At 37.1% G+C, this 26,370-nt stretch overlaps 2 protein-coding genes across 8 annotated transcripts in view; both read left to right on the top strand.

The window, feature by feature from the left end:
- cyr (cypher) overlaps positions 1-18,488 on the top strand; it is a 66,419-nt gene extending 47,931 nt beyond the window's left edge. Inside the window, exons 2-7 of the mRNA XM_074089737.1 lie at positions 13,343-13,516; positions 14,184-14,358; positions 14,738-14,842; positions 15,225-15,397; positions 16,122-16,649; positions 16,994-18,488. Coding sequence (XP_073945838.1) covers positions 13,348-13,516; positions 14,184-14,358; positions 14,738-14,842; positions 15,225-15,397; positions 16,122-16,649; positions 16,994-17,346 — 1,503 coding nt within the window. The 5' untranslated portion in view covers positions 13,343-13,347 and the 3' untranslated portion in view covers positions 17,347-18,488. The remainder of the gene's footprint in view (positions 1-13,342; positions 13,517-14,183; positions 14,359-14,737; positions 14,843-15,224; positions 15,398-16,121; positions 16,650-16,993) is intronic.
- A 1,937-nt stretch (positions 18,489-20,425) lies between these two features.
- The window catches only part of beta-Spec (spectrin beta chain), a 60,715-nt gene continuing 54,770 nt past the window's right edge, over positions 20,426-26,370 (top strand). For all 7 annotated transcript variants that reach the window (XM_074090240.1, XM_074090237.1, XM_074090238.1 and 4 more), the window contains exon 1: positions 20,426-20,744. The gene's annotated coding sequence lies outside the window, so the exon portion shown is untranslated. The remainder of the gene's footprint in view (positions 20,745-26,370) is intronic.

Genomic DNA, 26,370 nt, shown 5'->3' with positions numbered 1-26,370 from the left:
TTTGTGTCGCGACTTGCCTAATTATTGCATGACAGTTACGATCAGCCATTAGAGCTAGGTAGAAGCAAAGTATTACCACTTTTGGAAAGATTCGAACTAGGTATCCTCAGTAACTTAAGTGTTTTTACTCATACATACATAACATACCGTCAGCAGCAGTTATGTTGATATGTGGTGCTGAAAATAATCTAAACATTCTACTTACAAGTTATTAAAACATTAATAATCAACACTACACCTATTACAGCAGGACCTGGGCTACTTTTTAACCCGATATTCCCACAGGATCCACATGAAATCCCAAAATCGTAACCGCTAAGACTAGAGACAAATTAGCACAGTATTGTTCTTTACACAATGTAGATAAAAACCACGATATAACTTTTGGGAATTCCATTGGGAATTTAGTAAATTATTCTAATGGTTTATCTACCTTACTACTTGAAAAATACAAAAACAAAACTTATCTTATCTACATTAATTACTTTTCTGAATTGGTGAAAAACGAAATTCAATTCGAGCCAGTTTTGCCCGCGACTTCGTCCGCTTAGAATTTGTTTACCACTATTCAAGATATTCCGCTGCGATATTCCGGGATAAAAACTATCCAGGGTCTCAAAATATGTCCATAGCAAATTCCATCTAAATCTGTTGAGAGGTTTAAGCGTGAAGAGAAAACAGACATACAGAGTTACTTTCGAATTTATAATATTAGTGCAGGCATTAATATCTGCCTCAGCGGAGCGTGTAAAAATATCTGACACGTCCTTCCGGCCCTAGAAATAGAGCCTTACCAGATATTTATGCACGCTTGTTGTGTCAGATATTGGTGCTGGTGACTGTACCTACGTACGAATTTTTGAGCAACGTGATATAGGTTCTTTGGTTCCGATAAGCCTTAGTATTATCTAAACTGGATATTAAGTAGTTGGAACGTCGTAATATGCTAATCTGACTATCATCAATATCATCATTATCAGCTGTAAGACATCCAGTGTTAAAAAAGGGCATATCTCTCTCTCTCGATTTTTATGAAAATTTACACTTTAAAGTTGAATATTTCGCAAACAAATCACTGAATCGTAAAATCGTTTTAGCAACCCCCTAATGGTTTTTAAAGACCTATCCAACTATACTCCACACAATAGGGTTGGATGTGAAAAAAAAAAACACCCCCACTTTACGTCTATGGTAGGTACCTACCCTAAAAAAAATATTATATATTTAATTGTACTATTTTGTCAGCATAGTTTACCTATATATCCGTGCAAAATTACAGATTTCTAGCATTGATAGTCCCTGAGCAAAGCCGCGGACGGACAGACAGACAGACATGGCGAAACTATAAGGGTTCCGTTTTTGCCATTTTGGCTCCGGAGCCCTAAAAAGGCCTGTCAACGCTGCGTTTTCCGCCGTTCGTTAGATGAAAGTGACATAACATAATAAAAGCCTACTAAGGATGTTCAAATCATCATCAAACTGTAGGACCCGCCCTCGCCTTCAACGCAACAGTTAGATAATATCAGCGAGGCGAGAGTGAAAGCGGTCGTCGGATTCACATGTGATCTGTTACGTCGAGTGACGCCAACTGTACTGTGACGGACGATGAAAAGATTTGCTTGTAACAGTGTAGGTGGATCTGATGTAAAGGGGAAGGGTTTTATCTGTACGAATGGGCTTTCTAACGTAATTGCGGATAAAAACTACTCGTGCCGTAACATCTTTCGTCGTCTTGGGATACTCATTATCCCTAGACAAACTTGATGTTTTAATTCAGCAGTAATATGCCTATATTGAAATGTTCTACTGTCTAGATATAAAAACATCTCTAGGCGGTTTTGATGAGTGTTACAGTCAACCAATGCGATTCCTGGACCACGATGAAACCTTTATCATCCTTACTAAGTTATATCATATACATATTATGAATGTGAGTTTGTATGTTACGCTTTCATATTTGAAGTAAGTAGGTATTAACTCGATCATAACAAAATTTGGTATAGTTTGGAGATAGTTTGATAGATTGGGACGGGCGTAGGACAGTTTTTATTCCGGGTACATTTCCCGCAGGCTCGGGACAAATAAATTCTTCGCAAAGTCGCAAGCAACAGCCGGTAGTAAATAAATAGTACTTAAATATAACAATCTGCTTTCCAATTCATAACATTTTAACCCAGGGACTAACTTTGGTTGAAACTCCCGTAGAAATTCCTCACCTCACCCTAGTTCAAGCTACGAAATCAAAATCTTACTTTAAAGAACACCTATGACAGTAAAAAAATCCGACTTATTTAACTACGAGTCTTCAATGAACCCTAAAGAATCTTAACTAATGTCGCTCCCGCAAAGCACGATTGTAAATAGGGGTTTTTGCCTAGAAAACAGTCCTAGTCGGGTTCCGTTGTCCGCATTCCCAAGCCTCGTTACCGTAACGGGTCAGAAGTAACTGTACGAGACGTTTGCACTACTTGCCGGGATAATGAGACTGAGATACGTACTACGGTAACATGACAGTTCCAAGTTTTACAAAATACAGCTAAATTTGTGAGAAATTTTGACAATTGTTTAGGATGCTTTAGACTGCCCCAATTGGGCGCTGAACTTTGATGCCGAGTTGCTTTTATTCGCGATAATTTGTGAGACGAAAACCTTTGTTGAATATTCGGCAACCCATACGTGGTGGGTATTCCTAATTAAAATGTCGTGGTAAACAGAACGCACTGGGCCCGCGTGGGAACATTTGCTTAAATTCTTTTTATCTAAGAGGAGGTCTGTACTTAGCAGTTGGACGTGTACTTAAGCTAGAGATGATGCATGTTGATGATGAAGCATACGTACCTACATACTTTAGTTTTATGACTGTGAATTCATTCAAAAATTTCTTTATTTGGATTGTAGGAACTTGCTACTAGTACGAATACAAGATAGCTGTACATTAAATTACTGACTTACTCGTAGTAGAAATCGTAACATAGTAGTCGGTATAAGGTATTTTGCAGGAACAAACTTGCAAACTTTGCATAAACAAATTTCTGTAACGTAAAAGCACTTAGTAAAACGTTTGGTTTTCGGGAAGAAAGGTATTTGGTTCACCCTGCCACTAAATAGAGTGAACCAAATGCATTTGTCGCCCAAAACCAAACGTACACGACATCGCGAGAGTTGTGGGCAACCAGTGGATACGGGAGCGAGTTGTCGTTCGTTATTATGGCGTTCTAATGGGGAAGCCTTTGTTCAATAGTAGAAGTTTTTCAGCAGATGATGACCTCTAACTTTCCCGGCTGAAGTTGGCATCTATATTTTTATTTAACACTAAACAAGACAAAAGTTGTATCATTGTCTGATTGATTTCAATTGATAAATCTATTCCTACATCACACAAAAAGGTGAAACTCATCGATAAGCGATGTACAACGTAGGAAACTATTGACAATGGCCGTGAGAACAATTTACAGAGCAGACGTCGATATGTAGATTGAATCAGAAAGGCAAAGGTTAAAGGTATCTCTGGGAAATGTCGTAGAAAATGTAGATGGAAATCCGTTAATGATTGTTCCAATGGGTGTTAGAATATAATGTCTACAACTCTATACAATCCACTCTCCCTTGGTTAAAGCAGTAGGCATCTAAAAAAACACTTTTGATTATTTATGCCACCTAATGCCAGAATGTCTCAAATGTCTTAAGCTACACGATGGTATAAATAACTCAAGTGTTTTTTTCTTCAGATACCGCCTACTTAGCTTTAGGAGAGCCAGCACTATCTTCAGGGATTTTATTATTTATTCCACAATAATTAGTCCCTTCGCAAAGTCGTACTAACAAGTTTACACCAAGCTCTACCAAATTACTAACATACTCGGGACTTAGTCCAGCCTTTTATCTTCTTCTAAGTCGCTACTCTTGATAGAGTAGTCGAGGATTGCTTGTAAACCTTTATAAAGAATTTCTTGGGAGCGTTGCTGTCTTAATCGCCTTTTAGGTTAACCATGGGAGGAAAAGGATTCTGAAGTCCTTCTCTAACCAGCTGGGTAAGGCAGCCTTGTTTATTAACATATTTTATTGCCCCAATCGTATTACGATTTGTAAGAAACGTGAAAGTGCGTATAAAACATAATATTTCTATACTTGAAAGGTTTAGATAAATAAATGTAAACAAACCTCAGCTGCCAGATTTGGTACAATCAACTAATTTTACTTATCTATCATTGTAATACAAACTAGACTAGTGTATTTCAATACAGAAATGTAAATTTTTTAGATAGTTTAATGGGGGAATTTCAATATTTAAGACACCAATTGACGTTGTTTCTACCACTATGGTAATAAACAATGTTATTTTTCACCAGAAGCTATCGTAAATATCGCATAGCGGAACGATCTGCGCGTGACCAATCCGCACTTAGCCTTTTTGCTGCAGGTGAAGCAGATTTAGATCTATCGGAGGCCAGCGTGACCGAGGGCGAGGGATCAAAGCATAGGCATCAGAGCACATCTGTCCGTCTGTCCGTCAATCTACAGTCACAAAATGAATCCAGAATATTTTTTCCATTTCTTTAAGCAAATCCAAATGAACACTTAACTTTTCATATATATACTTTTACTACAACATATTATATACTTTTAACACTGATCATTTTTTTACTTAATTTTACTGAAAGGAAGGTGTTCAAAATTAGAGCTTGATGATTTTCAAATTAAATTATGACATTCGTTGCATAGGTATAATAAATATTTAATAGGTAGGTACTTAAAACATCAAATTCATAATCGATTACATGCTACGGAGGTCGCGTTATATTCGATTAAAACAATGAAAATAAAAACTACTGAGCAGTAGTTCGTGTAGAGCTGGTAGATTTTATAAAAATCCTATTTAACTTCTTGTAGTACGGTATTTTACCTATTAATAATCCTGACAGTTAAAAAACTTTTGAAAGAGAAAGAAACGTTTTTATATGTGAATAAATTATGGCACGCAATGAATTATTTGAGTTCCGTTACGTTTTACACATTTATGAATCAGAGACAGTGGTTTTATCCACAGTTTATCGTTTAAAATTCTTGACGCATAACGACATGCTCTCATCTGTTATTGCACTGATGCGTTTGCGTTTCTGAATTCCTGTTATTAATATATATAAATATTAATTGCCTTAAAGCATGAGGAAAGGAGAATTATGTGTCATTGTTTTTCTGCATAGATTTTCTTGCTGTAAAAATATGCAAGTTGAAGTGGCAATACCGAAGGAAAGATACCCGATGGGGAGAAGTACTCGAATAGCGACCACGAACCGGAAGACGCAGCGTTGACTTGACAGGCCTCCCACTTGGTGGACTGACGACATCTTGAGAGTGGTGAGTTGTTCTAAGGGGGAGGCCTTTGTTCAGCAGCGGACGTCTTCTGGCTGATGATGATGATGTTGAGATTGTCTCGGCTGACGTAAGATCGGTTCTCGAAGGGTGCAGAAGACATAGAACCCTTTTTCGTAGAAATTTACATTTGAAATGTAATTTCGCACATGAATTTTGAAAACTCAGAGGTGTGAGATCGTATTGGAACTAACAATCCTCGGCTTGAGAGAGGCCCATTGCAAATCAAACCACGGCCACCACAGCCTAATAACAAATCAGACAAAGATAATGACAAATAAGGTCCTCAACGATATTTGGCGCAAATCTATTCGTATAGTCATACATCAAAATTACCTAATGTGTAGGTTACATACACATAGAATAGAGAATTTTCCGAAAATTATTTATTTGTGCTAATTATATTTGATTATGTTATTCATTCAATATTTAGATTATTTATTACTAACATTCTATTTGGTATACCATTAGTTATAGATAATTATATAATATTAAACTGTTACGAGCCACGAATAATCTTGTGAAATCAATCCGTTGCAATTGATACGGGTTTTTGTAGAAACCAGAATACGGAAGTGGTTTTGAAAATAAATAACTTTATAATACTGCGTGGATACGTTATTGTCTGTCAGATACCTATAGCTAATAGTAACAAGATATACTTATCCTTCTCGTTTTTTAAAGTCGGTTAAATTAATACCTAGCAATAAGACTTTAAAAAAAGCCCCGCCCGAACGTAAAAATTAAGTTTCACAAATTCACCTGTTATAAAAAGCTCATGTGCTTGCTACTAAAAACAAGAGTTACTCGTATGTGCACGTAGCCTTACTTTCACATCTTCCTGCCTTGCATCTTAATAACCCCACAAACTTATTCTTAAAGTTTCGAGAGGCGTTCTTGTCAAACAAAACTAAAACACCACTATGTGTTATTGCTAGTTATTTTTTTGTCCACAAGCAAAGATAAATTGGCCATTTACCTGCATGAGACAGTTTTCTGTAACGGTGTATTACACCGCTTTGAGGTAATGATAAGATCTGTGTAATTTATAATGCCGTGGTTTTGTGTCGGAACTGGCAACACCGGTAATTTTATTATGACAGGCGAGAGGACGGACATTTAAAAAGTTTGACTTTTACTATTAAAAAGTTGGAACGGAAACATAATATGTAAAAACGAGTACGCTTAAAACGTTATTAGTGATAGTTCTCTGTTTAAATTCTTTATACATAATAATATATACTGCTTTTGAAATTTTTTGGGTATCGAGGGCATAAAACAACCGTTTAGATCGGGAAGGCATTTAACACCAGCAACACTTTAATAAGTACTTAACGGGCGAAGACCTAAAAGATGCATTAAGGTGTGCAGCAGATAAATAGAATTACTATTCATTTGTCCATTGTGACACAAAAATGAATCATAGGTACATTTGTATTGATAATTTTCGTGTCACAACGGAAAAAAAAACAGTAAGGGATTTTAACTATCTGCGATAGGGTGTGCAACTTTTTGGTATTCACCCTAATGCTTCGCAAACGGACCTACGATACTATACGCAGGCGTTTTCACCCTTATTTAGGGTTCCGTACCTCAAAAGGAAAAAACGGAACCCTTATAGAAAAAGCGAGAAATATCTTCAAGACACGATTCCCGTTTAATTACATACCTATAAATGTGTACGGAACCCTAGGTGCGGGAGTCCGACTCGCACTTCCCGGTTTTTTTAGTTTTAACGGCACACTTTTCGTTCATCAAAGTATCAAAAGTCAACCACCAAAATATTTAAAAGCAATATTTAAGTGCACTCAGTAAAGTGGTAGGACCGCCAAGTGTTCCGGCGCTCCTGCAGCGGTGGAGACAGGAGACAATAAATCTCCTGGAGCCGGGTCCGACACTGGACGACCGCCGTGCTGCCGGGCCATGGATCGCAGAGTTCCCACAGCCCGGCTGCAAAACGGCGACGAAGAGGAACACCCTGGGGTTTTTAGTGGGTACACCGCCTCCTTCCGGGGCGGGAATCCCACATACCTACCGGCCTCCCCGGGCCGGTGACATCCATAAAGGATTTTCCCCAGTCCAAAAAAAAACGTACGCTGCGGGCACTAAGTTTATCTCCTTGTTATTCTTAAAACTTTGTCTATGCCCCTTAACCTTACCGTATTACTTTAATGACCGGAATCTAAATCAAATCGCTTTTAAATTGGTTATTAGGCATTACGGTTTGTTCTATTACCGGCCAATGAACTGAATGATGGGTGCTTTAACTGAGAAAAAACCGGCCAAGAGCGTGTCGTTCACGCCCGAAATAGGGTTCCGTAGCCATTACGAAAAAAATAAGTAATATTTTTCTGAGGATTTCGTATTTTGTGCGGAATATTACAAGTTTAGGTATATTTTATACCTTAGGCTGCTATTTACTTTTAAACTACTAATAATTCTCAAGAAAACTCAACCGTTATAGTTTTTCTTGTAAGTTTGATATACTTACTACCATCCTGATTATTTTCACATTTTTCCACCGGTTTAGATTTTAGAGGGGGGGCGACGCTCGATTTTCATGCAAAAATTTGCACTTTAAAGTTGAATATTTCGCAAACAAATCACTGAAACGACCCATAGAACAAGCTTTGCTTAGTTTGGGACTAGGTCAATTGGTGTCAAGTGTCCCATGATTTATTTATTTATTTATATTTATTATTTATGAAACCTTTGTGCTACTAATGTCATATTGACATTCCATACTTTTGCCAAGGAAATCATAGTGAAATTGATTATTAAAAGATTCTACTCTGCTACATCATGAATCAGTATGTTCGACTGTACAGTCAAGGTAATACATACGTTCCGCAAACATCAAAAATATCTACACACCTTTATGTCACTAACAATAAGGGCTATGTATACATATATCTGACCTCATGGCCGTATAGATGACTCGATGTGTTTATGCCCTCGACTATACAAGGCGTTAATAAAAGCTATAAAGAATAGCTGGGAAAAAAATGTACAAGTGCTCACACTTAAAATTGCTCGCGACCAGCAAATAAGCCAAAGATTACCTGCGCAAACGCAATTACCCACACCACATGTTATTAGCCACAATTTGCGTCGACGTGTGGCCGGCCCTTGGTCTTGTTCCCACATTCGATGCCATTTCTAATAACAACTGTATCTTTTTTGCATTGATTAATACCAGCAATAGTTATCCAATAGTTAAATAGTGTTGATTTTATGTATTAAGCTAGTGTCTTAAAAAAATCGAACTTTTGGCAATTAAACAAAAAATAATTATGAAGATTAGCCAGCTAAAGTTCTGCGTTACGCCACGCCATGTGACGTCAGGGGCACGTATCTGAATATCGAAAATTGAAATATATGGATAGTTATTTATCGACGGTCAAAATATCGAACCTAACCTAACCTACTTTCGATATTTTGGCCGACGACTTTTTAGCATTAGATATACTTATTAATTTTCGATATTCAGTTACGTCCCCGACGTCAGAGTCACCCGCCCCCGAAGTTTGACGCGCTTTATTTATGTCATTTTTTGTTTCATTGTCAAAATAGTAGATTGTACAACAAGAGCATAAAGCGAGCCATTTTGTCCAAGACGTTCACACCGAGACGGTATGGCGAGGGTGGATAGACACGTCGAGGGGAAAATGGGTTTAATGCTCGAGTTTTACACTCTGCTTTTCACTTCGGTGGCGAGGAAACGAAATAGCAACAGTGAAAACAATTGTTCACTTACTATGTACATTTTATTTTTCATAAATTACTGTTTAATTATATTTTTTTAGTTTTATTGGTTTATTTTGATTGATTTGACTTTGGCCGTGTCGATATCTTAGTTGCGCGTCGTTAGCCAAATAAATACCATGATGATGCGCCATAATTTTCTTGCCATAAACGATCACCCGTGACCCAGAACCTTGCATTCATCTGAGCCTATCTAATTGATTATGGGGCACAAAATCAGACCATATTAAATGCTTTCACATAAATTGCTTTCGTTTTGTTCATTTACCATATGGCGTGTTTATGATATTTGAAGCGTTTTATCAATTTTCACGGAATCGCTCTAAATGTCAGTCCACTACTGACCTACACGCGTTACCGTATTACTGGTACTTATCATTTTAAAGTAACATTTTTATGATTAGATATTAATGATTACATCATCATCATCATATCAGCCGTAGGACGTCCACTGTTGGACATTTTATCCCTTTTTCACTGTGTCCGTCTTGTTCCGATTTTTAAAAGTTACAAATCCAATTAAATAAAATGAAAATGAATCAATGAAATAGTAGATTGTACAACAAGAGCATAAAACGAGCCATTTTACCCAAGACTCATATAGCCAACCGAGCCGGTACGTCGAGGGTGGATAGACACGTCGAGGGAAAAATAGGTTTAATGATCGAGTTTTACACTCTGCTTTTTACTTAAATTGCGAGGAAATGAAATAGCAACAATGGAAACAATTATTCACTATCTATGTGCCTTTTATGTTTTATGCATTATTATATAATTCCATTTTTTTAATTTTACTGATTTATTTTGATTAATTTGATTGATTTTTAATTTTATATACTTAAATTAAAAATTATTAAAAAATATATGTAGAAACTTTTTTGTTTGTGGCTGTTGACACCTGATTGCCTTGGCCTTAGACGAAGATTTTATTTTATGCACTAGAGCATAAAAAGTCATTTTATGTCGCCTAGATACAGCAGAAACACGAACGTTACGAGCTTGAGAAGTGAAAAAGTATTATTTAGGTAAACTCTTTATTTAATACTGGCCATTTTTCTGTCAGTAGGAGCCCCGGTGCATTCATTTTCCTAATCTCCGCATTTCTCTCTGATGCCAATCTAAAGCTTCCGTCTAAACAATGCCCAGTGAAGCGCCGTCCACTCACACGCAGCCTTACGGTTAATTGTCGTTAATGCTCACGCGTAACTTGACATAACTGTTTATGTAATTTAGCTATGGGATAGCAAGTGGTTTTCCGGTAGTCAAGGGAGATTGGATTACGTTTAATAAAGTAGGTAAGGTAAGTACTGTAATGAAAACACGTTAAGGTTTATGATATGCCGTTGGTTTTCTTGGAGACCGAGGGTTCCGTATGTAACGAAATTCCCTTCTTAAGATTAAAAACTTTTCTTATTAGTTGTGCTAGAGCTAATTTCATATCACATTTCAAGTTTTTAGGACCTTAGTTATACTCGTATGTTTGTTTTGATTCCCAGGCAATTAATTTGGAAACACCGTTTTTGATGACTATCTTTCGGCTATTTTGGCTTAGACGTTTGATTTTTCACTTTGAATAATAATAGGTAATTTTATGTCGCATAGGTACCTCAATACGATGTTTACGAGCACGAAAAGAAAAAAATCTTTAATAGAAAGCTATGTTATCCCTGATTAACATACATACAACTTTTTATCCTGGGATCGTGCAAACTTCTCGCGCGCAATTGAAGTTGCAAACAGATGTCCAATTTTTTCACGTACAAAATCAAGTATAGGTAGAGTCATTCACGATGACGCGTGCCGTGGTTCTTATTACAATATCATTAATGGCTAATTTTGACAAAATCACGCGTCTTCGTGGATGGCACTAGGTATTCGGATTTTATATTAGAAGCATTCTTCGGGTATTGACGATATGACACGCGATCGTGATATGCGGTTCTGTTCTGTTATCAACTTGCAAAACTTTTCGAAGTTACCGTAAAATGTTATGTAAAGAATAACCATCAGTACAAAATAAACCTTACTGTAATAATATTACGGTTATATGCGTCTTCTTCTCTTGGGTATGTTAAATAATTTTTTTTGGTCTGCTTCGTTTAAGTATTTTTTTTTATGTACTTTTCGAAATCCTCGTTGCTTCTTTAACTCGGTCTTGAACCTCATTAAAATATTTACAATCAACACATTTCTTGAAACCTTCAGCTTATTTAAAAAAATATATATACTTTATAAATTATAATTATAAACAATTTCCCGTTATTGGCTATTTACAGAAATACCCTATTTAAGTTGACATCCCATAGAAATAAATTTGCGAATTTAAAAATAAACTAAATAAATAAGTAAGTGGTGTTTTTAACTGCTCTATATAAATCAATGAAAACACAACGAGTGCACTTTCCGCGTGATGGATCGCTACTAAGTCAAAAAAACAAAGAGTATTAGTACCTATAGAGAAAGTCAAAAAGACAATTTTATTGTCATTTTCTACAACACGAATCCTTCCGATTTTCCCCGAAACCCGAAGGTTTTTCTAAGAGCTCACAGCTTACGGATTGTACCAACGTTATCATCTTCTCAATCTCATCGTCACGGATATCTGGCGAGGCCTGATTTCGAGACAAAGAGGTTTTAATTTCCACTAAACGCGCTAATCGAAGTGGGGTATCTAACTGCTCGCAGGAAATGTAACTGTACCATTAGATGCTACAGACAAAGACACAGTTTAGCCTCGCGAAGTCCACTTTCCTGAGGAAATCACTAGGTTCAAATTGCATGTCTTCAAATGCGTTTTCGAAGAACGTTCTGCGGCCTATCAACTTTCTGACACCTTCTTTCTGTACTAGAGTCTCCTGTTTAAAATTTTAATAACATTTATAAAGCGCCACAGCATGAAGCTGATTGTCGAGTCACCGTGTCGAGTATTTATGTTTTATTTCCTTTTATGCAGAGTCTAGTATTTTGTCAAGTATATACCTCTACAATCTACATCCAGGTAGAAAAAACTTTAGTTTTTTGGGTAAGTACCTATATTTAAACGGTTCCCCACCCACTTTCCCAAAATGTAGACGAAACCAAGATTCCTCATTGAAACTTGCTTTCAATATTACCGATTTAAAATTCTGATTTCACAATGAGCCACGCGAATGATCGTAATTTATGTTTTTTTATTATTTTTTCCAACAACACTTATTAGAGTCTAGATTGTTTCAAATTGCGTTGATATCCGTCTCGGTCCGACCACAAAATCGTGGCCGTTAATGACTTCGGTACTGGCCCTGTACTACGAATTGCAGCATTCGAACTTCGTATCTTGCCGTCCCGCTGGCGCTAGTATTATTTAATACGAGAGTGAGAGGGTGGGTACGATAGGACTTCCTACGAACTTCGATTTTCGAACTTCGTAGTAGCCCCCTGGCGTTCGACTCGATTTATTCTTATTGTTTTTGTTTAAGTGTGATTCCAAGCATGTCGTGGATAGGCGGAGCGGAATTATTAACAGTACGCCTCTATTTACAACCGACTTTAAGAAAAGGAGGAATATTTCAATTCTGTTGATTTTTTTATTTTGTAAGGGTTCAGTGCCTCAAAAGGAAAAAATATCCCTTTTGGGTTCAGTTTGTTGTCCGTCTGTAAGACCTTTTTTCTCAAGAACGCGTGAAGGTATTAAGCTGTAGGTAATTAATAGCAAACACTCAGGTCTATTATCTCTTGAAGCAGTGGAAAAATTACTTCTAAGTCGACGCAACCAATCATTAAAAAAGGTGTTTTCATACAAATCCCGTAACCGAAAAACCTTATATGGTTGTTAGGTAATTCCGATTGCGCTAGAAACTTGAAAAATAGCTGATCCCTTTCAATAAATAAATATCATGGGACAATTGACACCTTATAATTGGTACTTATATACTTAAGTAGATAAATATACATACATAAATACATATTAGGTAAACGTCCAAGACCTGAGAACAAACATTACTTATATCTGTCTCGCCCGTCTGGGAATCAAACCCGGGGCCTCAAGCATAATATATGTTCTTCTCAGGATACAAACCAAACTGTCCTTTCTGTTTTTTCTTAGCCGTGGTCTCTTAACAGCGTCTCGTTTCTTCTTAAACGACGTCAATCACACTTACATGGGTATCCGGTCGTCCGGTCTGGGTTAGCTTCACAGTTATCTGAGTCGTTCGTTTTTCCACAGTGACCATGTGGCGCCTCCTGCTGCTGTTGGCATGGCCTGCGTACGCGCAGAACCGCGTGGTCGACGTGACCAGCTCCTGCGACCGCGGCTCCTTCACTGTGTCGCTGGAGATGGCGCAGCCGTTCAAGGGGCTGCTGTTCAGCAAGGACTTTTCGCGGGAATGCAGGGCACAAGGTAAGGTGACGCGAGATGGTGGAATGGTTGGAATGAAGAAGTGAATGGAATGGTATGGTATTTGACATTCATTTAACACATGCTTCAGCAGTCTTAGCTTCCCGTAGAAGCCATCATCGGACTGTCTGTAAAATTAGGTCAACTTGACAGTTAGTGATTCACTACGAGGCAACGGACTGTTCGATGACAGTGATGTGAAATGTTATGAATGGTTGGAAAGAGTGGAATGGTACCGGCTTTGAAATCTATCTATTATGTAAAGACAAAGTAGGTCATTTTTGTCTGTAACTGGCCATGTAGGGACTAAAAGATAATGGTTTTTGAACCACCTCTCCCTCTTTAGACCCATGCGTATTTACCGAACGTCCCAGAGAGTGACCACTCAACCAATGGTCCTTCGCTAAAAAGCATTGAATAAGTGCTCTGAGAGGACTCTTTTGGAACTGATACTTTAAGCATTAGCAACCCCAGATACCATTTCCTGGTCGAACTCTAAGGACAAATAGATAAATGTAGAACAGTTAGCCGTATTGATAATATTGCATTATGTGTGGAGTACCGGACTCTTGAAAGATCATTCAATGGCAAACTACGGATCTCGGATAAATCAGAATTTATCGAACGGTTATGCGGTATCTGCATTAAAAGCATTTGTAAACTTTTTCAGGAAGCCATAAAACGAAGATCTCTCTCCACCTGCCCACAAACGCTTGCGGCGTGAGGAGCTCTACCCTGAACACTACAACCAACACGGATGATGACGATCTGTATTACACTGTTGAACTAGTAGTACAAATGGATCGGCAACTGCAGCAGTCTACTGATCAGGAGATAGTTGTAAGGTGAGTGGGTCTGCATATTTTTTAATTATCTCTCGTGTAAATTGTAACAATGTTGCAATTTCAACCGAGAGATAATATTTAAACGTGAATGGATCACAAGCCTAAAATTTTCTTTTTGAGTGTCACTTTCCCCAAAACATGTAGCACTTGCTCAAGTGATGCAGAAGATTTTGGAATTCCCCAGAACTAAATCAGATAAGTGCCTACATGACTCTGACTGGCTGGAACTGAATTTAGCACTACCTTCAATTAAACAATTATGACAAAATCCTATTCACCATAGCTGTCGACTATCATTTTGTCTCGTTTGGCAGAAAGAGATGCTGAACGAAAAAAGAACACGCCAACTTTATTATCCTCAGTTTGTTAAATCTTACAGGTGTAAACTTCAGTCGCGTGCGGTCCGCATCAACAGCTCAGCTCTCGAAAGCGTCATCAATACCAAGCTACGTGAAATGATTGGGCAGGAGGCTCGTAAGACCAGGTAGAGTATTCTGTTCTGTATAAACTGTCCCAATTTGTCTTTCCACCAACTCAGATAGTTCAACAAGATGACTTTAGGAAAAGAATATCTTATAGTATCCACAATATTATAGTACCAAATGGCTAAATACAATCTGTCTCCCGTTGTGGTATCGACTTCTGTCTGCCGCGGGTGACATTTGAGAGCATTTTCAGAACTATAGTCGGTTGAGTTCTACTACTTACACTCAAAACACGGAAACAAAGTGTGCATAGACATCATCGCTGTCCTGTTATGTAGCTAAAATAGCATGAATTTAATGTGAAGTGTTCACTGATAATCCATTGTTTAAATTAAAGCGAGGAATTCGCCATCATCCATGGACTGACCTCTTGCATTTCAGGACTGGTCGCAACCGGCAAGGATGGGTGAACCCGGCCGAGACAGAGCAGCGTGAGTGGTTGATGGAGTCGGCTCGAGCGTGGATGGAGCTGGTGCCCGCTTCGCCGTCTACAGAGCCTGCCACCGTGGAAGTTGGACAGCCGACCAGACTGCTTATACAGTGCACGCTTCCGGGTAAGAATTTGTTCGGAAAACCAAATCAGGCAAAGTTAGGTGAATCCCACAGAACGGTAGCTGCGAAAGTGGATAAATAATGCTGTCCAGTTAGGTCTATCGAGGAATATATTATAAAATATTTAAATACTCCTTCCCGACGTACTATATTTTCAAATATCGATGTGTTGTTTTCCAAAATAACGGGCTCTACTTTTTGTTTTACATAAAACTGACCGTGCTTGACCCCTATCTCACCTGATGTTAAGTGCAGATGAGCCCAAAGGTGTATCTCACTGGTTCAGTAACAGCCTGTAATGTAATACGTTATATATATTTAGTATTATAGTTTATTATATCAGGACCAAAATTTAATTCAGCATCAGCAAATGAAGCATTATCTTAACCCATCTATTTACTTGCCTTTGTAATTTAAGGGGCTGTCTCACCATCCATTGATTAGTGTTAACTGGCGGTTAGGTGTGATGCCGTCTCTATTTGTTTTGTTCGAATAGACGGAGACGGCATCACATTTAACCGTCGGTTAACGCTAATCAATGGATGGTGAAACAGCCCCTAAATATACTATTTGATGCGTCAGGTCAAAAATAATTTGACGTGATGAGCCTTTATTATAAAGCATAATCGTCTGTTTGTCCTTTTTAGTGGCCCGAAATGTCTAAATATTTAATACTCTTCATAAACATTATGTAGTGTTGACAACTGCTTACCTTATCTGTTACAGTGGGAGTTGGTCTTCGCGTAACCAATTGCGTAGCTCACGACGGCTTGGGAGAGGCATCCCAGAAACTCCTCGACGAAGCTGGCTGTCCAATTGACGAGTCCATATTCACTACTCCCTCTATCCACCAACACAAGAAAGGAACAGAAATAGACTTCGCAGACCTCGAGCCTGTGGACTTGCAACGGAATATCGACGAGAATGTAAATCTGAAAGCAGCTAAAGCGGATCCTGAGCTGATGTTCAAGAATTTAATGACGTATCAGCATGCTGTGACGACGTTCGCTGCTTTTAAGTTTCCCGACAGAGCAAAATTGCATTTGACCTGTGGGATAGAGTTGTGTAAAGGGAACTGTCCGAATGTAGACTGCAAAATGTTGCAAAGGCCGCAGCAAACTAGAGAGGGATTGTTGAGAAAGGCACGGTTAGACAAGGACGCGAAAGGATTGGTGATCGATAGACTCGAGGTGTACAACAGTATTGAAGTGCTGGCGCCCAATATTGAGTTGGAAGATGAAGCTTCAATTCGAGGTAAGCCAACCAAGTTAAAGAAAAAATTTCAGCTACCAATAACCAAAAATACCCGAAACGATATGAAACGATGTGCCCTAGACTTTAAATACACGAGTTGCAACTACCGAAGGTTATTAGGTATAACAAATCATCCCAGCTTTCCTCGCACAGCACCTCTTTGGTGGAAACACCTGAGCGGAGCGAGGCTAGGTAAATGAAACGTTTCTATTCGTTCATGAAAAAGACCTTCTTCGCAAGACATCCTCGCGCATCTCTGGCTGAAACTTGAACGCAGCCTTTTCTACTAAGCTTCACGCCTTCACGCAACTAGTCTGCTATAACCAAATTCTCTTACATTCCAGGATCACGAAGAATAGAAAGCGAGGAAGACGAGTTCATCCGTGGCTTCTCACCAGGCGACAAAACTATTTGTCTGTCGCCCGGCAAAATGGCCCTTGCGTTCTGCATTTTGGGGGTCATCTTCCTCTGCGCGATTGCCGTAGCCTTTATATCCTTAATCAGGGCAAGACGGCGACTAGGAAGAGAGCCGCTGCATACATCTCTCTCTTTCTACACGGGTAGTAAGAGCATGTTTTCGTCTAGTGAAAGCTCTAGCTCTGGCTTGAGTGGAAGCAAGTTACTGCTCACTGATAGTCCATATTTAGACCATCATTCTTCTTCGAGCAATAATTGGCCATATTCCCGGGCGTTTTAAAGGTTTGCCTGAAAAAAATCTTTAAAATCGCTCGAGATAAAGTAGAGTCCTTGCTATGCGGTATGATAGGAGTTTTTTTTTTATAATCAAGAGGCTCGCCTGGTACAAAAAAACATACTTACTTTTTTTATTGACTCACTGTCTGGTGCTAATTTACTTTGTTTAAAATAGCTATTGCATAGTTTTAAGCATTTTTTTGTCATTGATGATGATATTTTGAGTCACTATCTATTAGGGATGGGCCGAAATTCGTTTTACATTCGGTTTAACCGAATTTCGGCAGCTTGAGCCGAACTTCGGCATTCGGCCGATATTCGGTTTAAATGCCGAACATTCGGCACTAGAAAAAAAGAATCTACTTGTACTATTTTGATTGAAATTAAAAAGATATCTGTCATATCAGTAAAATATGCAACAAAAATTCAATAAACTTAGTACGTACCTATTCTTTTAATAAACATCTTGATTACAATTCGTAAATTGAATTAAAAAAAAGTTTTTGGTTCACAATTTTCACAAACTAAACATAGAGGAACATTAAGTATTTTTAAACATTAAAGGGTATTTCCATACTCATATTTAGAATACACTAGAGGCAGTTTATTGAACCGAAGTTTGGCCGAAATTCGGCCGAATTTTTTATTTTTACCGAATGTTCAGCCGAAGTTCATATTCGGTTCAAACCACATTCGGCCCATCACTACTATCTATTTAAATATTTGAAAGACTGTAACTAACTAGAATTTCTTTCTTCTACCTACCTCCGTAGCTATTGCGTTTCGAAATATATAATTTATTTATTTCTAGAAATTAGTTTAATAAATTTGTACTTTGAGGAGATGCTTTTGAACAATGCAATAATTATGAATATTATGATTATGATTTTAAACATAGTGAGTCTTGAATTTTAGATTCTCATTATGTTGGTGTTAGGTAATTTTAAATGGACAAGGGCTTTTAGGTATTTAAATATCATTAGCATTTCCTCGAAACTAATTTTAATTTAGAAATAATTATTCTTAAGTCACAACAGATACTTACTTAATTTATTTCAACTTATTTGTGATATTACTATGTTCTATTGAACGTCGACGGGAGTTTTTTTATATCTCTACAAGTTTATATTAAAATTATGAACAAGATACATTAAGTTTTGTTTTATTATTTACCTTTAACAGAAAACAAAACCTATACCTACTACCTCCTACTACGTATAGTCAGTGTCCAGTCGTACAAACTAATTTTTTGTCAATGAAGCCTGAAGATCGAATAAATGAGTGTGATACTGCATGGCGTGCAGGAGCGCGCGCACGTCGGGCACATGATGGAGGGGGGGAGGGGGGGTGGCGCGGAGGCTGGGTCTGCCAAGAGCGTAGTCAGCGGTATCGGCAATTTTTGAAAAAATATTAGTTTTTCTTTTACAAATATACAATTTTACTCGCAAAAGTGATAAAAAACATTGTATGTCGCACGGGCGGTACTAGAATTACGAACATCGACTCATTAATTCTAATAGATTCTCGTTCGTAATTCCTTGTTTACCGCCCTTAATACACAATGTACTAATAAGCCGAAGCTACAGGAAGAAAACTTATTCAAACCATATTGAACCAAGGCACTGAATTAGACTAGTGACGCCATCTGTTAGGTTACAGCAAAGCACAGAGTGAGCAAAGTTAACGTACTGCACTAACGTGATGTAAATAAAGTTAATAAGGCGATAGATGACGTTAGTGGACACACACAACCATTTCAAAATATATTAAGTATAATCGTAACAAAATATTTCAGACAACACGATATTTTAATCGATTACAAACTAATCTTATAATGCTTTTTAATGTTTATGAAATGGAATTAAAATTCTAGGAAATGCACAGAATTGTAAATACCAAAATATTTAATTTATGTTAAGCGCCATCTAGACGCTTAAAGTAATACTATTACTATATGAATAATTTAATGATGGCAACTCACTTGTTGCAGAGTAGTGCTGCGCCAAAAATCGATGGATTGGGCCTGTACCATAGACAATTGTCATTTGCACCTCACTAAGCTATGCCGGTGCATGACATCATACTGTCAAAGATTATTATGAAGAATTTAAAACAGACTATTCCATTACCTACATTTCCAATAAAATTAAAGTTTTATTTTTAATTAGTATTTTTTAGAAGACACAGATTAAACTCTATAAGAGGCAGTCGAAGAAGACGTAGAAATAGAACACGCTCACGCGTTAAAGAACTTCAGAAAATACGGTTTGGTTCAGTATTATAAAAATTAAATGAGTAAAGAAGAGATTTTAAATATGATCTCCACTGAGTTTTTTAAAGCCTAAAGGGCCTAGTTCATGCAAGCTTAAAATAAATATAAAGTTTATTATAAAATTTAATTAAGTTTAAATTATTCCTCAGTTCAAGAGCTTATCATACCTAAATAATTTACGTCCAACATAAAAGTAGTTAAGTTACTTTTTTTACCTCTTAGGTTCTCCAATATTTGAAGAATCAATTCCTGAATACATTAATAATTCTTTTACTTTATTAATTGTTTTTCTTTATGAACTCGATTGGAATTAAGTTTGGACATTATTTAATGTTATTTTATTGTATCTTAAATATTAAAATTCTGCCACTTATAACATAAGAGATTTATTTACATCAGAGAAATAAATATATCGACGTTTTAACCGATACGAACCGAAAGACGAAGCGCGCAGGTTGCCTACTAGATGGAATGATGCCATCGCGAGAGTTCCGAGCAACCGGTGGATGCAAGTAGTGAGGTGTCGTTCATTGCGGCGTTTTAAGAGGGAGGCCTTTGTGCAAAGTCTTCCAGCTGGCGATGATAGTTTTTACACTTACACGTGATTTTAAGAGAAACACTTAATTTCGACTTACTAAAAAAATACAGTTTTACAGCCGTATTAAACACATGGTATTAAAACAGTTGAATTGCCTAAGTTTTTGTGGTGGCACAGCGCGTATGTATATGCTTTAACTAGTTTCTACCAATTGCTCACCGGACTACTCTGTCAAAAAAACCGTTTAAAAATGGTCCGTCTCCCCTCGCTTAATCTATGACATGGGCGGAAAGGTGAAGTGAAGCTAGCTTTCGCGACGATCTTTTTGCCTTGCCTTCGAAGCCGCGTTCGTTCTCGCAGTGACGGCTGAAATTTGGAAGAAAATATAAGAACTGCGATCATTACTAAATAAAGTATACCGTAGACGCGCGGGTTATGTTTCAATGCTTGGTATTCCAATTGGGAACTCCGTAAAGTGTGTGCCGTGAGGATTGAGTTTGAAGTACAGTTTGTGGGTTGAGTGCAAGTGAATCAGTGAGTGCCGACGAATTTATGTGTACAAGTGTGAGAACAACATTACTGGGCTTTTAAGGTACGTTGTAATTTAATATGGCATTGGTAGAATAGTTTTGTAGTTCGTTAGTTTTTGGACTGAAGGTAGAAGCGGTTTTTTAGTAATCGGCTTAAACGGCCAGCCAATTAGATGCCCTTTTTTAGTTTTCAAGCCAGAAGGAGCACGGCTTCTGCTTCAAAAAAATAGTTCTAGTTATTTTCTTATTTACCTCTATTTAAATTTTAATCGTTTTTGCATTGAAACAGTTAGTTTTTTTAAAAACGGTAATGTAGGTCAGATGCCTGTCCTACTGAAGTTTTTTCTGTAGAATAAAAAGCAGTTGGCTTGGTAATAGTTGCAGTATAAAACATTATTTAAAAAAATAACTATTGTATACAAATTTAATGATTTCTTGACCTTATGATCCAGTCATATAAAAAAGCAAATAGTTTGGTTCTGCTAGCTTGTCTGCTTGTTGCTTCTCCAGCATATACCATGATTTTTGTTGAATACACACAATATAAATTTAAGTTATAAGAATCACCAAAAATATAAAACATTTTTGCGTGTAGGCTGCTGCTTATATATTATTATAAAATTATTTAAAGTCTAATAAAGTAGTGGTCTATATATTCCAGTGTGCACAGCACATTAATTTTATGATATTACTCTACCTCAGTTGCAAAAAATAGAACCCATATAGGATTTTCGCTTTTAAGCGATAAGACCGCCTATTGTCTACCCTGAATCTAAGTGTTTATATCATAAGTTTTTTGTACTGCTTTATGGTGTGCAATAAAGAATATTTGTATTGTATTGTATTGATTTTGTTGTTGTGAATCTGCCTGTCTATGCATCCATGTATCAAGATCCTGTTAGAAACGCATGGAGATATCAAGATCAAATTTATATCAAATACTCAGGTCTGCTTACTCCTCAAAGCAGTGAAAAGAACAATATTTACCTTTTGCTGTTTTATTTACTATGTAATAGTCTAATAGTAAATAAGAGCAATTTTTTTGGTACTGAGTGTTTTAAGAGGTGTAAGAAGCAAGTAAAAAAAAATGTATTATTATTTACACAAGCACTAACATTCGTAATTATAAAACTAGAACTATTAACAGTTTTTCAAGCATTTGCTAAGCTAGTTGAGTATGTCATGGCAATAATTCTATTATCAAGTCCTCCTTATCAGAGGAGTGCCACTCAGGTGTTGTTATAATTAGGGTGTGGTAGGTACCTGAATATTAACTTGTATGGGGGAGGGTTTGAAATTAAAGCAAGAGGGTGTATTAAATATTCTGTAATTAATTACCTTAGAATTAATTAAGATTTTAAATGTGGAAGTGTACATGTGTGGTTACTATTTTATTTTACACTGAAATGGCTGGGTGGATTTTGAGGAAATGGGGTATGTAGATAGCTGTATATCTGGAAGAATACATGGGCTATTTATTATCCCTATATTCCCATGGGATCCTTGTGAAATCTCAAAATCATAACATAACCACAATATACCTAGTTATGTGTATTGTGACATAACTGTTAAGTTTAGAGACTAAATTTTACATGGATGTATACCTATGTGCTCCATGGATTTTGTTTTGTATGGAAATAACAACCTGTGGTGTCTATTTATCTATTAGGTATGATTTTACAGCTCATTGATGTTTTAACTGTAATGCTATAATTTTTTGCTGACAATTAAATAAATAAACAAATTTCTAAGTAGAAATGCAATTTTACAGTTCATTGAAAATTGATGTGGCACCATCAGCCAAATATGTGGTCTACCACCCTAAAGTTGATAATCGTTTGCATGTCATAAAGCAATAACACCAATAGACATGTCTGTCAACTTGAAAGATCAACATTAGCAAAATATTCATTTGATAGGAACTTGTTTGAAAATTGATAGACCACTTATTTGGCTGACGGTACCTATACAGGGTTAAAACCTATATTATATAAATATGTATATATATTTCGTAATTTCGTTAGTTTTTATTCAAATTAAATGTGTCCTTAGGCTCTTTGATTTGGTATTATTTGGTTGGTTTACTAAACAAGAACTATCTTGTACGGTCTATTACTTTGTAAAATTTAATAAAATTTAAAAAGCATTTCTCTCATAAATATTATAGTTCACTGCTGTTTTTGAGGTGACTGACACATAATTTACTAATGCCGCTTACTGAAGTATAGAATGCCCTTTAAACTACAAAGACAAGCAAAAGGGTAAAGGTAAGATGTGTGCAAGCTTCCAAACTGCTCGCTATATCAAATAAATAAACAGTATAATTATTATACTACATAACTGATTCCAGATACACTATTTTTTATATTGGTAAGATTTGGGACTTTGTTATGAAATCATTTATTTTATTCCATTCTAAATCTGAACATGTACTACTTTGTACTATAGTATAGACAATAATGATAAGGGTTGTAATTAACTGGCTCAATGGCACTTACCCTATGCACTAATTGAGATTGTAAATGTTTAAATCATCGGAATGAGTGAATTTAAATAGACAAAATGCTTTAACATGCTTTACAAATCCTAATAGGTACTTTGAGACCTTTGCACACTCTCTGTAAGCAGTGGCATAACTAAACGTAGTGGGGGTGAGGCGGCACTTTTGCGGGGCGGCAAAATTACTGAAAAATATCTTGATGATAATGTAGGTATTTCATATTTTTGTTTGTCGCACCTGGGATTCGTCGAACCAATACAGAATGAGCACGAAATCAAGGAATCCCCTTTCTATAAAATTAATGGTATCTACAATAATGACATCTTTCTCATTGTATCGACTGGCAACACCGCCTGAATTGACTTGCAGGGATCCCCCGTACTTTTTATACTATAGTTTTAAAATTGAAATACCTAAATAAGAGGGCGGCAAATTTTTCTTCTGCCCGGGCGGCTGATATTCACGCTACGCCACTGTTTGCAAGTCCTGAAAGTTTAAAAGTGGAGGTCAGGTGTCGATTTCGAGAACTTTTCTACGGCGAATATAGATGGCCAAAGTCTTAGATTACTGATACACCTGAACTTTGAAACTTGGAACTTGAAGCACTTGTGTTTGTTGTGTGTGTAGTTTTGTTTAACTTGTAAAACGCGCTCGAAATTGCAATCCCTTTCACTAATTCTCTCTGTGACACGACATAGGACGAGGGTAGAAAGAGATGCTGAATACCTAGGACTTGTGTGCTACTCAAACTTAAGATGACTGTGCATAATTTTTAGTTAACACATGTAATTACGTAACTCTAATGGCATAAACAAAAAAAGTGGCCCCCTTGCCAGTTTTATCCATTTTGCACAACACCTCGGCACTATTAAAAATGATTTGCTAACTTCATAGCTGAATGGCAATTTAGCAGTTACCCATTTGCAATCAAATCACTACCAGCTTTCATTTCACCAACAAATTGACCATAAAATTCACGGCCGTCAACAACATGCAGCATTGTAATGTTGGTAAGGAAAAAACACAAATCCTGATTCCCTAAAGAGAAACGTTAGTAAAAAAGTGTTTAAAAGCCCGCTCAGTGTCATGTTCGTGATGCTCTCATATCAAAGGTCCCTGAGTCAAGATCCTTTGCAGTCGGGAGGCCCGGGGGCGTCGGCGTGCGTACTGACGGAATCCGTTAGTTAAGCTCGTCTTACGGGAGACAATAAATATCTGATCATACATCCATTTTTGAAACAGTAGTGTTTAGTTAGTGTCCCTTGTGCAACGAGTTCATACTTTCTAACGCGCTGACGTACACAATTGCATTCATCATCTTTCTACCCTCATCTTATTATACCACGTGACAAAAAGAAGTGGTAAAAACAATTGTGAGTCCAAGTGTGTTAGACAATAGGCCTTTGGTTTTGATTTGAGCTTGACCAATACCGCGAAATTAATTGCAGTTCAGACCAATTAGTACAGAAGCTAGTGTATCTAATAATTTAGTAGGTACGTACGATGGCAGCAGTAGTGCAATCTGTGCAATAAATTGCTATATCTTAAATTCAGCCCTCAAACGTCTCGTCTCGGAGTACGCCATTAAAACATTAATGAATCTCAAAATGCACGAAATCCGATGTCCAATAGATGAATTTATGTAAGCTTGAAGTTGACGGCAGATTATGGCAACATCTGGAAGTTATAAAAGATGTTATTTTTAAATTAGTTTTAAAAGCTGTTATTTTCGCGTCGATGTTTTGTGAAATTACTGGAAGCAAAAGAACGGTAAGACGTTCTTATCCAGAATTAGAATTAGTAGTTTTACGACAACGACAAGCTACCAAGCTACAACAACGACGCTCTTCTAAAGTTCAAGAAACTAAAGTCTACTTATTGGTATTTGTTCATCACTGCTCTTAGTAGACAATCATACTTCACCCGTTCGCTCGAAGGCATCACACGAGTCAGGTGTTTTGATGTTTGTCAATGTCAACGTCGACATACGACCAAAGTTTGACTCCGCAAGTGCCTACGAGTGAACAGGCCAAGAGGCCAGGAGGTTAAGTTAGAATTGTCTGCTGAGCGCAGCGTAGAAACTGCGGACGAATTCAGACTAGAATCGGGAACAGAAATATTCATCACATTTCCTTTAAAACTTGCGCCAGGACCGCTGACCGGCTAGCACACTATCCGGTTTTAATTTGTCGCTCTATCGGTTAAATAAAAAGGCATGTCGTGCAAGTCGTGTAGAAGTAAGTTTCCAGGTACTTTCGGTATACCAGCGGCTTTAAATATAAAACGTGACTACTACAGTTTCCCATTTGTTAGTACTCCACGGTCGTTCGCTAACATTGTATTTGTTTGAGCAAACGTCATACTTTGTTTGAGCTGTGTTGTAGTAAAATGCAGTCATCACATCACTTTGAAAGATTATGAAATACTTTCAGATATCAGCTGGACTGCTGGACATGTTTATTTTACTTAATTGCTTGACTACCCATTCTAAGCTTCAATGCCATTTGTGCTTACTAAAACGCTTAAGTTGTTTGAACGAACGATGTCTCAAACTTTCATTAACTCGAAGTTCTCGTTAGTTTCGCTCAAGTTACTCTCTGTTACCTGTGCTGTTACGATTCATCAGTCATCATGTGCGTCTCTTTATTAGTATCCAGAGTAACAGAGTAACAGAGCCTTTACGACTAATGAAATATTTTATTTAATCTTGGTTGAAGTCAAATTAAAATACATAGGATATTGTAGGTATAACGGGAACAAAATTTGTAAAAAAACCACTTGTTAAAAAATAACCTGAAAATAAGCAACTAAACTTAACAAAATGGAGGTCAAAGTTCAAATACATTGCCGCTACTTAGTCTTTTCATTAACCTTGATTAGTACTACCGCATCGTGGATCTAATTCAATTCAATATTGCTAAAACAGTTTCTGTGTCGGCGTCTAGGGTGAAATACAATTTGGCGAGCACTTTAGCACAAGGCCGTATGTAAGATTGCTTTTATATCGTCATTCATTCGCTTATTCAGGTATTATGAGTTTTATAAGTAACAAAAGCGAGAAGATTGATTGAGTTATCAGGTCACCAATCACAGGCATATTTTCAGTCTATTCGTATATAAATTTTTGTTTTCTTTATTATTTTATTCAATGTTAATTCGGCGCTATAAAAGGTGAATTTTCGTATTAA

The sequence above is a fragment of the Choristoneura fumiferana genome, chromosome 7, assembly GCF_025370935.1.
Source record: "Choristoneura fumiferana chromosome 7, NRCan_CFum_1, whole genome shotgun sequence".
In the NCBI taxonomy this organism is placed as follows: domain Eukaryota; kingdom Metazoa; phylum Arthropoda; class Insecta; order Lepidoptera; family Tortricidae; genus Choristoneura; species Choristoneura fumiferana.
The sequence above is the reverse complement of the archived record's forward strand: the minus strand, read 5'-3'. Positions and strand labels throughout refer to the sequence as shown.